The sequence below is a fragment of the Oncorhynchus kisutch genome, linkage group LG28 (genome assembly GCF_002021735.2).
Source record: "Oncorhynchus kisutch isolate 150728-3 linkage group LG28, Okis_V2, whole genome shotgun sequence".
In the NCBI taxonomy this organism is placed as follows: Eukaryota; Metazoa; Chordata; class Actinopteri; order Salmoniformes; family Salmonidae; genus Oncorhynchus; species Oncorhynchus kisutch.
Genome location: NC_034201.2, coordinates 16,786,487 through 16,799,395, shown reverse-complemented (window position 1 = coordinate 16,799,395; position 12,909 = coordinate 16,786,487). Strand labels below are relative to the sequence as shown.

The 12,909-nt window shown below is 42.3% G+C and overlaps 1 protein-coding gene across 2 annotated transcripts; it reads left to right on the top strand.

The window, feature by feature from the left end:
* The first annotated feature begins 475 nt into the window (after positions 1-475).
* LOC109875650 (protein CWC15 homolog) lies at positions 476-5,802 on the top strand. 2 transcript variants are annotated; one of them, XM_020468047.2, is made up of 7 exons: positions 476-599; positions 1,188-1,329; positions 1,482-1,594; positions 1,775-1,866; positions 1,955-2,068; positions 4,996-5,138; positions 5,235-5,802. In XM_020468047.2, the coding sequence occupies exons 2-7, from the start codon at positions 1,199-1,201 to the stop codon at positions 5,362-5,364; spliced, it is 723 nt and encodes a 240-aa protein (XP_020323636.1). In that variant the 5' UTR covers positions 476-599; positions 1,188-1,198; the 3' UTR covers positions 5,365-5,802. The 2 variants fall into 2 exon arrangements, with proteins under 2 accessions (XP_020323636.1, XP_020323637.1); XM_020468048.2 differs by having other exon boundaries at positions 563-744.
* Positions 5,803-12,909: the final 7,107 nt, after the last annotated feature.

Sequence of the window (12,909 nt, the reverse complement as noted above, 5' to 3'; positions counted from 1 at the left end):
ACAACCAAAAGTACTCGTTACACTTTGAATGCTTAGCAGGACAGGAAAATTATCAAATTCAAGCACATAATCAAGAGAACACGTGGCCATCCTTACTGCCTCTGGCCTGGCGAAATAATATAAATAAATAATGTCTGAGTGTGCCCCTGGCTATCCATACATTTTTTTTAAATGGTGCCTTCTGCTTTGCTTAATATAAGGAATTTTAATTGATTGATACTTTTACCTTTGATACTTAAGTATGTTTTAGCAATTACATTTACTTTTGATACTTAAATACATTTTAAACCAAATACTTTCAGACTTTTACTCAAGTAGTATTTTACTGGCTGACTTTCACATTTACTTGAGTAACTTTCTATTAAGGTATCTATACTTTTACCCAAGTATGAAAAGTGGGTACTTTTTCCACCACTGAAACTGCGGAATGAAAATGTGGCTATTTTGAAAAACGTTTCTCACACGCCTACTGCAAAAACGCGTTTCAAAATTGATGTTTGACCTTTCCCAGTTCCGTAGTCGTTGTTCATACGCTGTGATAACAGCGTCTACAATCCAAAGCAAAGGGCCCTTTCTCTTCTGATAGTGTGAGGGAAAAGGTACATTTCCAGCAAACTATTCCATATTAGCTAGTTGTTTTTGAAAGAGAAAGATAGCTAGTTATGGTATTATTTTAGTAAACTTGTAGCTTGCATTACCTTATGACAGTTATTCTTCCAGCATACTAACGTCAACTGGCAGCATGTAAGAAAGCTTGCTACACTACAGTAACTACTAACGTTAGCGTAGACAAGTGTGTTGGTGTTTGCTCAGCAATAATCAATACCGATGTTATAATAAAACCCACACAATGGTGAAATCGTTTGTAAATTAGCTAATATAGCTAGCTTGGTCGATTGGTTAACTATATAGCAAGCCTATATGGATATTTTAAGTAACGTTAGCTAGCTACCACCGGGTTGTTTTTCTCATGGCGAGTTAGCTAACGTTAGCTAGCTAAATACGGATTGATTTCTGTTAACGTTATGTTGATAAAATATTTCATCTATTTATATTTGTTGCCCTCTGTTCCAGCCAGCTATAATTAAATGGGCTTTGTTGGCATTGGAAACATGTTTACATTGCCAAAGCAAGTTAAATGGATAAACAAAGTGAACCGTAAATATTACACTCACACAATATTACAGAGCCACCAAAAATGACAACAGCCGCGAGACCGACGTTTGAGCCAGCGAGAGGAGGGAGAGGGAAGGGAGAGGGCGATCTCAGTGCGTTGTCCAAACAGTACTCAAGCCGAGATCTGCCTGGTCACACTAAGATCAAGTACAGGTGAGTGACACAACACCACCTATCCTTGTGGCATCTTGGCATCAGTCTTTGCCCTTGTGGCTAAGTCTTGCACCAGTAGTTGGGAACAGGTCCCTCTGGTTAAAGATAATGTGCTGTCTCATCCAGTATGTCTCCCTGTGTGATCCCCTCAGGCAGCTTACCCAGGATGCCCCCGAGGAGGTGCGTGCCCGGGACTTCCGCAGGGAGCTAGAGGAGAGGGAGCGTGTTGCTGTCCGGGAGAAGACTAGAGAGAGGGGACCGAGAGGTGAGTTTGACCTGAACGTAAAATATGTCAGTGTTTAACTGGGTGTAAAGAAGATCAATGGGATTTTTGCATCTGACACACTATTATGCCCAAAGTTTTGTTTATTTTGTTTTGTTGACATGGGTCATCTGCAGGGGATTCAAGCCAGCATCATTACAATGGTCTCTTTTCAATTTTCAGAACACACCACATCCTCATCTTCATCCTCTAAGAGGCCCAGACTAGATCAAATCCCTGCTGCCAACCTGGATGCAGATGACCCTCTCACTGACGTAGGTGCCACCTGTTCATCCACCAGTCACCGTAAAGTCTGTGCTTTTTTAAAGCTCAGCCTCTAATCTTCATTGTTTTGTGGTGTAGGATGAGGAGGAGGATGATGACTCTGAGGAGGACAGTGATGACGATGACACTGCGGCTCTGCTGGCTGAATTGGAGAAAATCAAGAAGGAGCGGGCTGAGGAGCAGGAACGCAAGGTAAGTCGCTACAAGACAATCAATCGCTGCTGGGTCAGTCATGCCAGTTGAGTCCAACCAAGTGCAAATGGATTTTTCAGGTGTTGCTGAGTAGGAGCAGCAAATAGGGCTCTATTGACTTGTTAATATCAAACAAAACAATCCATTAATTTATCTCTGACATTTTCAGACTTTAAAGGTCATCTAATGTAGAGATGAGCATCTGTTGTGTAGATCCAGCCTATTTCACCTATTCATTTGGGATTGAGGCATTTAGCTATCGCAAAAATAATCATTTGGCTGTGTTTATGAATGTCTCAGGTAACATTAGTATCCAAAAAATAATATCCCCCCCTCAAAATACAGGGAACACTTAAACAACACAATGTAACTCCAAGTCAATCACACTTCTGTGAAATCAAACTGTCCACTTAGGAAGCAACACTGATTGACAATACATTTCACATGCTGTTGTGCAAATGGAATAGACAACAGGTGGAAATTATAGGCAATTAGCAAGACACCCCCAATAAAGGAGTGGTTCTGCAGCTGGTGACCACTTCTCAGTTCCTATGCTTCCTGGCTGATGTTTTGGTCACTTTTGAATGCTGGCGATGCTTTCACTCTAGTGGTAGCATGAGACTGAGTCTACAACCCACACAAGTGGCTCAGGTAGTGCAGCTCATCCAGGATGGCACACCAGGATGGCACAACCGGTTCGATGTGTCTGTCAGCGTAGTGTCCAGAGCATGGAGGCGCTACCAGGAGACAGGCCAGTACATCAGGAGACGTGGAGGAGGCCGTAGGAGGGCAACAACCCAGTAGCAGGACCGCTACCTCTGCCTTTGTGCAAGGAGGAGCAGGAGGAGCACTGCCAGAGCCCTGCAAAATGACCTCCAGCAGGCCACAAATGTGCATGTGTCTGCTCAAACGGTCAGAAACAGACTCCATGAGGTTGGTATGAGGGCCCGACGTCCACAGGTGGGGGTTGTGCTTACAGCCCAACACCGTGCAGGACATTTGGCATTTGCCAGAGAACACCAAGATTGGCTAATTCGCCACTGGCGCCCTGTGCTCTTCACAGATGAAAGCAGGTTCACACTGAGCACATGTGACAAAGTTTGGAGATGCCGTGGAGAACGTTCTGCTGCCTGCAACATCCTCCAGCATGACCTGTTTGGCGGTGGGTCAGTCATGGTGTGGGGTGGTATTTCTTTGGGGGGCCGCACAGCCCTCCATGTGCTCGCACACACTACTGAGCCTCATGTTTTAAGGACATTACATCAAAGTTGGATCAGCCTGTAGTGTGGTTTTCCACTTTAATTTTGAGTTTGACTCCAAATCCAGACCTCCATGGGTTGATAAATTTGATTTCGATTGGTAATTTTTGTGTGATTTTGTTGTCAGCACATTCAACTATGTAAAGAAAAAAGTATTTAATAAGAATATTTCATTCATTCAGATCTAGGATGTGTTATTTTAGTGTTCCCTTAATTTTTTTGAGCAGTGTATATATATTTCAAATAACACTAGTATTTATATTAGTTTGTTACTGTAGACTATATTTAAAAACAAAGTGTTCAATCACTTTTATTCGTGGAGTGCCTTTGTTACAACTATGAAAACAGAAAGCATATTTGTTGAAACACGGCAATAGCTTAAAATAAATAAAAAAAATACCCCAACCAGCAAGATGCACAATCAAAATGATAAAATCTGTAGTCTACACATCATTATAAGCAAAAGGGTGTGCTTGATAAATAGTGAAAATTGGCACAAAAGCAATAATGTCATTATAATGAATGTAAGTGTCGATATGGCAGCAGTCAAACCATTTATTATTGTCAGCTTGTGCTTACACAGTGTGCATATTCACGCAATGGCATCAGTTGGAGCATGTCCATGTCACACAAACAATGAAAGCTGGTGAGTGCGTTGCTGATGTTGTTTTTCGCTTGAGATGTAGGGTCCGCGCTCTGGTTACATTTTGTGCTGATAATCGGCCTGTAGCGTTGTCACCTGCTTGTTCTACCAAACCATCCCTTCCTGTCTCACCTTTCATTTGTTTCTGCCTTTTTTTCGAGCGTAGGCCTCGGGTGTAGGTTCAGGCTGAGGCTCAGAATCAGAAGAATAATCATCAGAGGTCATGGTTAATTTCTTCCTCAACTCAGTCGTTTTAGTTCAGATTTTGTAGCAATGCTAACTCAGCTTGTGCATCCATTCGTCTTGGTCTTCTTGCCATTGTAAATTATGCACACTTTCACTGTGTAGCCTACTCCAAGTAGGCCAGGGTGGACTGATATAGGGTACATACCATTTTGAGATTATAGTTAGAATGACAGAATGGCTGGTCCTGTTCTTCATTCACAGTTGGTGATTATATTATTTCTGCATCGTTTGCTTCCCCTCGCTCATCAACACCCAATTCTCTCTTATCATACTTCATTTATTTCATCTGTTATGTGTGAAATGAATTTTGGTTTAGGTTCAGTTTCAAAGAAGTTATTGGATTGATTATCAACTGGGCACGGAACCTTCAACTATCGGAAGAGCGGAGCAGGCCCTACTGTTGGGAGGAGGGGCATTTAAAAAAATGACTTGCCCCCCTAAAACTGGTTTATAGCTCTAGTTCTGTTTGTGATATTAATATTCTAACGACAGTGTGTTATACAGACTTATTTAGGCAAAATCATGACTTCCAACATTTCGGAGTAATAAAAAGTTGTAGTTTATGAGCAGTCCAAATGACCGCTTTAGCAGTTCTAGTGTTAAACATGTTGACTTTTTTTTGTAGATTTTTTTTAATATATATTTTTTTAGATCAGTGCTTGTTGTGCAACCATCTTTAATCAAGGCCAATCAGAAAGCGTTGCTAAGAGCAATACTTCAGCGAATGAGAACTTTGCACCTGGTCCTCTCTGACCAACATGTTTCGTGTCCTGTGCCAGGAGCGGGAGCAGAAAGCAGAGGAGGAGAGGATCCGCATGGAGAACATCCTTAGTGGGAATCCTCTGCTCAACCTGGCTGGACAGCAGCAGCAGCAGCAACAACAGATAGTCCCCACCCCGAGTGCCTTCAGCGTTAAGAGAAGGTGTTGAGAGACACACACACACACACACACCACTGCTTAGAGCATGGCTGTGGATGACTGTTGTTTTACATCCTCTCCTGTCTCTTTCTCTCTAAGGTGGGACGATGACGTCGTGTTCAAGAACTGTGCAAAGGGAGTGGATGAGGCACGCCGGGAGAAACGCTTTGTCAATGACACTTTGCGCTCGGAGTTCCACAAGAAATTCATGGAGAAATATGTGAAGTAGGACTTGCAGCTCTGCTATGAAGGTGTTCCATTTCTCTCTGCTCTGTTCCCAGTTCTAAGAGGACAAGGAGGATGTGATAGAGATTGGTCTGAAAACAATGAATGAGCCTGAAGAATGGTGTCATCCGTTGACATGGAACACGCACAAAATCCTCTGTATATAAAGTAATCTAATGCCTGACCTGAAAACACATTTCAACTAGTTTTGTTTCGTGTACAATCATTTTCCACCCCTGAAAGGAATGGTTGCAATAGTGACATTATCAATGTCAACTTGTTGTTATTTAACATTTACCTTTTTTAAGCGCCAATGTCAATAAACCAACAAAAAAGAAAACCCTGTGTCTGTGAGAGGGCCTTGATGCTTTTCTCAGTGATTTTAGCTTTGTGCCCGGGACTTAGAATTCTGCAATGACTTCCATTAAAAGCTCGGCAGCAAGACTTTTTTTCTGTCCTTTCAAAAAAATAAAAAAAGGTATTTGTGGTACATGAAAGCCTCTGTGCCACATTACCTTCATGACTGATGCCTTTAATTGAGGAGATGAAGAGGAGGTTCAAACCTTTCTGTAGAGGATGTTTAAGTCTATCTGAAGTGAAGTTTATGTTAAATTTAGGCTAAGATTCAATCAGTTCTGGAGCTAACCCAGGATAACTGACAGCTGTTATTATTTAGGCAATGTCGAGGTGTAACTGCGTTAAAGCTATCAAATCTGTGAGCGGCTGCTCTTGTCATTGTCGCGAAACCACATCCGTCCTTAAATCCCTCTCGCGTTTGAAGTTCAGAACGAGAAAGTGTAGGCTATATGGAAATGACACTCAAATTGAAAGTCGTGAAACATAATAAGAATTGATGGCAGCCTAATTGAGGTGTAGATTACAACACATTCCAGTGTTTGAACTTGTAACAGCCACTTGCTGATTTCACAGCTCCAACACAGTTATACCCCCAACATCGCCTAAATAATAAACAATGAAACTGCCATGCAGTTGTCAGTTATCACCGGTTAAGGAGGATCTGATTGAATCAAGCCCACGCCTGTGAGCCCAGAATCTGGACTCTGGGGTAGACGTAACATAATAAATGTAAATCTGTCTCCATACATTTAGTATATGTTACATTTTGTATGTATTAATTAACTAAAATTCTTAAGTGGTCCGTGATGAGATTCGAACACCCAACGTTAGTTGACCAACCTCCTTTAGTTTTTGCCGCAAGTAACCTGTCTTATGTAACTATGTAACCAAATGTTAAAAAAAAAAAATCTCTGTGCCCTTGAGCAAGGCACTTAACCGTAATTGCTCTGCATAACTAAAATGTAACGTGACATACTAATTTGAGTGTCCCGGATTTATATTTGCTATGTTACGTCTAGTCTGAGACCAGGCTGATATTGTGCACCACACAGTTCAACGTTGCAGAGAAACATGAAAATATTAATAGAGAACTGTTGTCTGCTATGATGAGCTAAGCTGTTCCCACTGAATAATGGTATTTTTAGAGCAAAGGTATGGTTTCTCGCATGTGAATTTAAGCTTGCCAGAAATAATTTTGTCTCATGGTGAAAACGGAGAACCTCTGTATATTTGTGTATATATATATATATATATATACTGAAAATGTAAATGCAACATGTAAAGTGTTGGTTGTAAAGTGTTGGTTTCATGAGCTGAAATAAAAGGTCCTAGAAATGTTCCATACGCACAAAAAACATTTCTCTCAAATTTTATGCACTAAGTTGTTTACATCCATGTAAGTGAGCATTTGTCTTTCGCCAAGAAATCCACCTGACAGCATGATTTAACAGCATGATCATTACACAGGTGCACCTTGTGCTGGGGACAATAAGGCCACTCTAAAATGTGCCGTTTTGGCACACAACACAATGCCACAGATGGATTTGAAGTTTTGAAGGAGCATGCAATTGGCATGCTGACTGCAGGAACGTCCGCCAGGGAATTTAATGTTCATTTCTCAACCATAAGCCGCCATACACAGTCTGGCAAATCCTCCAAAACATTGTGTGGGCAAGCGGTTTGCTGATGTCAACTTTGTGCCCCATGGTGGAGGTGGGGTTATGGTATGGGCAGGCATAAGCTATGGACAACAAACACAATTGCATTTTATTTATGGCAATTTGAATGCTCAAACATACCGTGACGAGATCCTGAGGCCATTTTTTTTTTGTTGGTATCTGTGACCAACAGATTCATATCTCTATTTCCAGTCATGTAAAATCCATAGATTAGGGCCTAATGAATTTTTCAATTGACTGATTTTCATATATGAACTGTAACTCAGTAAAATCGTTGAAATTGTTACATGTTTATATTTTTGTTCTGCATACTTTTTCAGCTCCTAGTGGAGCAAAGGTCCTCAGCGGTTCATGTTCACCCCAGTGAACTCTGTTCTACTCAGTTTTCTTGACTTCATTCCATGTGGTTCCTGCTTTCATCTTCTACTTACTTCAATGGTAGTAGTAAAGAATGGTACACACTGTTTTCGGGAGACAGGTAATTGAGTATGTCTTTTGGCGAAACATAGCAAAATAGTTTACTGGCTGAATGCAACTCATGTTTTGGTTTGTTCAATTATGTTTTTCAGTAAATGTACAATGTTACTTTGCTGACCTAGTAAACAAGGTTTTCAACCATTTTCAGAGGAAATGGAAATAAAATAAGAGCAAATTCACTTCAGTTTGTTCTCTAACCATGCATTTTGGTAGGCGAGGACAGTATGTTTTTCCTTGTCACTTAACAGAAAAAGGTTTTGACTGATAATCTTTGGTATTCCAATACCCACAGTCCTCAGATGTATAGGAATCATTATATTCTCTTCTGTTCTCTTTCACTTTCACTCAAAGGATGATCACTAATCATAAAACGATTTGCTGCTTTAAAAAAAATATATATAAAATGCCATTTAAATCAGTATAAATCAATAACTAATTCACAGTTTGTCACAGAAACATAACTATGTATGATTTATTCTATAAATGTCTAGTAAACTTTTACAACCTTTGTTTTGAGGAACAATTCCAGTTTTGACTTGATAGAAATACATAACATCTACAAGAAATCTGCATCCAGAAATGAAAGCTAGCAAACAGCTGCAGGCAGGGCCATCTCCCCAAACAGCTGCAGGCAGGGCCATCTCCCCAAACAGCTGCAGGCATGGTCTGCCTACCCATGTGAGAGACGCAGACTCGGTCTCAACCTTTAAGTCTTTACTGAAGACTCATCTCTTCAGTGGGTCATATGATTGAGTGTAGTCTGGCCCAGGAGTGTAAAGGTGAACGGAAAGGCTCTGGAGCAACGAACCGCCCTTGCTGTCTCTGCCTGGCCGGTTCCCCTCTCTCCACTGGGATTCTCTGCCTCTAACCCTTTTACAGGGACTGAGTCACTGGCTTACTGGTGCTCTTTCATGCCATCCCTAGGAGGGGTGCGTCACTTGAGTGGGTTAAGTCACTGACGTGATCTTCCTGTCTGGGTTGGCTCCCCCCTTGGGTTGTGCCGTGGTGGAGATCTTTGTGGGCTATACTCAGCCTTGTCTCAGGATGGTAAGTTGGTGGTTGAAGATATCCCTCTGTGGTGTGGGGACTGTGTTTTGGCAAAGTGGGTGGGGTTATATCCTTCCTGTTTGGCCCTGTCCGGGGGTATCATCGGATGGGGCCACAGTGTCTCCGAACCCCTTCTGTCTCAGCCTCCAGTATTTATGCTGCAGTGGTTTATGTGTTGGGGAGCTAGGGTCAGTTTGTTATATCTGGAGTACTTCTCCTGTCTTATCCGGTGTCTGGTGTGAATTTAAGTATGCTCTCTCTAATTCTCTCTTTCTCTCTTTCTTTCTATCTCTCGGAGGACCTGAGCCCTCGGACCATGCCTCAGGACTACCTGGCATGATGACTCCTTGCTGTCCCCAGTCCACCTGGCCGTGCTGCAGCTCCAGTTTCAACTGTTCTGCCTGCGGCTATGGAACCCTGACATATTCACCGGACGTGCTACCTGTCCCAGACCTGCTGTTTTCAACTATCTAGAACAGCAGGAGCGGTAGAGATACTCTTAATGATCGGCTATGAAAAGCCAACTGACATTTACTCCTGAGGTGCTGACTTGCTGCACCCTCGACAACTACTGTGATTATTATTATTTGACCATGCTGGTCATTTATGAACATTTGAACATCTTGGCCATGTTCTGTTATAATCTCCACCCAGCACAGCCAGAAGAGGACTGGCCACCCCTCATAGCCTGGATCCTCTCTAGGTTTCTTCCTAGGTTTTGGCCTTTCTATGGAGTTTTTCCTAGCCACCGTGCTTCTACACCTGCATTGCTTGCTGTTTGGGGTTTTAAGCTGGGTTTCTGTACAGCACTTTGAGATATCAGCTGATGTAAGAAGGGCTATATAATTTAAAAAATGATGAATCAGACACCTTATCAACAGCAACAGCTCATGGTCCTCCTGGAATCAGAAGTTTTATTGCCTCAATGGAGGAACATAGTCAGAGAAATGCTGATGAATGTCTTGCTCAAGCTGTGTATGCAACTGGTTCACCTCTGATGCTCACAGGCAAAGTGTATTGGAAGAGATTTCTGAATGTTCTTCGCCCAGCATACACCCCTCCAACCAGACATGCTTTATCTACTAATTTGCTGGATGCAGAGTTCAACAGAGCTCAAGTGAAGGTCAAGCAAATAATAGAGAAAGCAGACTGTATTGCAATCATCTCTGATGGGTGGTCGAATGTTTGTGGGCAAGGAATAATTAACTACATCATCTCCACCCCTCAACCAGTATTCTACAAGAGCACAGACACAAGGGACAACAAACACACCTGGCTCTACATTGCAGATGAGCTGAAGGCAGTCAACAATGACCTTGGACCACAGAAGGTATTTGCACTGGTGACAGACAATGCTGCAAACATGAAGGCTGCTTGGTCTAAAGTGGAGGAGTCCTACCCTCACATCACACCCACTGGTTGTGCTTCTCATGCATTGAATCTGCTCCTCAAGGACATCATGGCACTGAAAACAATGGATACACTTTACAGGAGAGCCGAGGAAATGGTTAGGTATGTGAAGGGTCATCAAGTTATAGCAGGAATCTACTTCACCAAGCAAAGTGAGAAGAATAAGAGCACCACATTGAAGCTGCCCAGCAACATCCGTTGGGGTGGTGTTGTCATCATGTTTGACAGTCTCCTGGAGGGGACTTGTTTCCAAGAAATGGCCATATCACAGTCTGCTGATATGGACAGCCCCATCAAGAGGAACCTCCTGTATGATGTATTTTGGGAGAGAGTGGTAAGCAGCCTGAAACTCCTGGAACCTATAGCAGTAGCCATTGCACGGATTGAGGGAGACAATGCCATCCTGTCTGATGTCCAGACTCTGTTTGCAGATCTAAGAGAATAAATCCGTAGCGCCCTGCCCACTTCACTGTTGCTCCAAGCAGAGGAAACTGCAGTTCTGAAATACATCAAAAAGCGTGAAGACTTCTGCCTACACGCCGCAGCAGACATGTTGGACCCCAAGTATGCTGGCAAGAGCATCCTGTCTGGTGCAGAGATCAACAAGGCCTATGGTTTCATTACTACCATGTCTGTCCACCTTGGCCTGGTTGAGGGCAAGGTTCTTGGCAGTCTGGCAAAGTACACTTCCAAAGCAAGGGCTTTGGGATGGAGATGCAATATGGCAGTCGTGCCAACAGATCTCATCAACCACCTCGTGGAAGGGACTTTGTGGATCTGAGGCTCTTTCCCCTGTTGCCTCCATCATCCTCCAAATCCCACCAACATCAGCCGCCTCAGAGCGCAACTGGTCCTTGTTTGGGAACACACACACCAAAGCACGCAACAGGCTGACCAACAGGCTGAGAGGAAGACAACCAAAGCTTTAGTTTCGAGAGTATCATTTTACAGATGTATGTTGAAAATGTTTTTGGGAGATGCGATGGATCATTGGGGATCATTCAATATTCCCTTTGTTTTGTTGTTCAGTGAAATCATCCCATGTGAAGAATCAACTCATTTAATTAAAGTTCAATTCGTAACTAAATAGTTTTTTTTTCTATTGGAAGGATTTAATCATTTGCAATTTGTCTACTTATGATAAGGTCAAAGGTTTATGTTTCTGTCTCTATATGATATGATAAATATATCCAATGCAAAAAACATCTACATTTAAATGGTATTAATATTAATTTGCATATATTTCCGTGAATTCCTATATATTCCCGTTAATTCCCATGGAAAGTTTCCACCTCTGAATATGCCCCAAAATGTGCAACCCTAGCAATAACACAAGGATAACTCTGATAAAAAAGTGCCAAGACAAAGTTTCATACTTCTAAATTTCTTGAAAGTTGAAACTACATGAGTTTTCATAGCCTGGAAAATACCTAGTCAATCTTGTTGTAAGCTACTGTAAGTCTGAGAATCTTCCTCCTCTTTTCTGTATTTCCTGCTAGGCTAATGCAGAATAAAAAGAACACCTACCCATAGTGGCCAAGACATAAAAACAGGAAGGTTCCATGAGATCACCATGTGGGATCTCAGTTTTGCGAATGACACAAATATTAATTTTCACAAAGTTTGCTGCTTCAGTGTCTTTAGATATTTTTGTCAGATGTTACTATGGAATACTGACGTATAATTACAAACATTTCATATGTGTCAAAGGCTTTTATTGACATTTACATGAAGTTGATGCAAAGAGTAATTTCTGGGCCACATCCTGATGGGAGCCCATTCTTGCATAATCAATGCTTGGAGTTTGTCAGAATTTGTGTGTTTTTGTTTGTCCACCCGCCTCTTAAGGATTGACCACAAGTTCTCAATGGGGTTAAAGTCTGGGGAGTTTCCTGGCCATGGAACCAAAATATCAATGTTTTGTTCCCCGAGCCACTTAGTTATCACTTACTTTTGCCTTAAGGCAAGGTTTTCCATCATGCTGGAAAAGGCATCGTTCGTCACCAAACTGTTCCTGGATGGTTGGGAGAAGTTGCTCTCGGAGGATGTGTTGGTACCACTGTGTTCTTAGGCAAAATTGCGAGTGAGCCCACTCCCTTGGCTGAGAAGCAACCCCACATATGAATGGTCTCAGGATGCTTTACTGTTGGCATAACACAGTAGTGCTCACCTTGTCTTCTCCAGACAAGCTTTTTTCCGGATACCCCAAACAAACGGAAATGGGATTCAAATCAAATCAAATGTATTTATATAGCCCTTCGTACATCTTCGATTCATCAGAGAAAATGACTTTACCCCAGTCCTCAGCAATCCAATCCCTGTACCTTTTGCAGAATATCAGTCTGTCCCTGGTGTTTTTCCTGGAGAGAAGTGGCTTCTTTGCTGCCCTTCTTGACACCAGGCCAGCCTCCAAAAGTCTTCGTCTTACTGTGCGTGCAGATGCACTCACACCTGCCTGCTGCAAGCTCTGTACTGGTGGTGCCCCGATCCCACAGCTGAATCAACTTTAGGAGACGGTCCTGGCGCTTGCTGGACTTTCTTGGGTGACCTGAAGCCTTCTTCACAACAAATGAATCGTA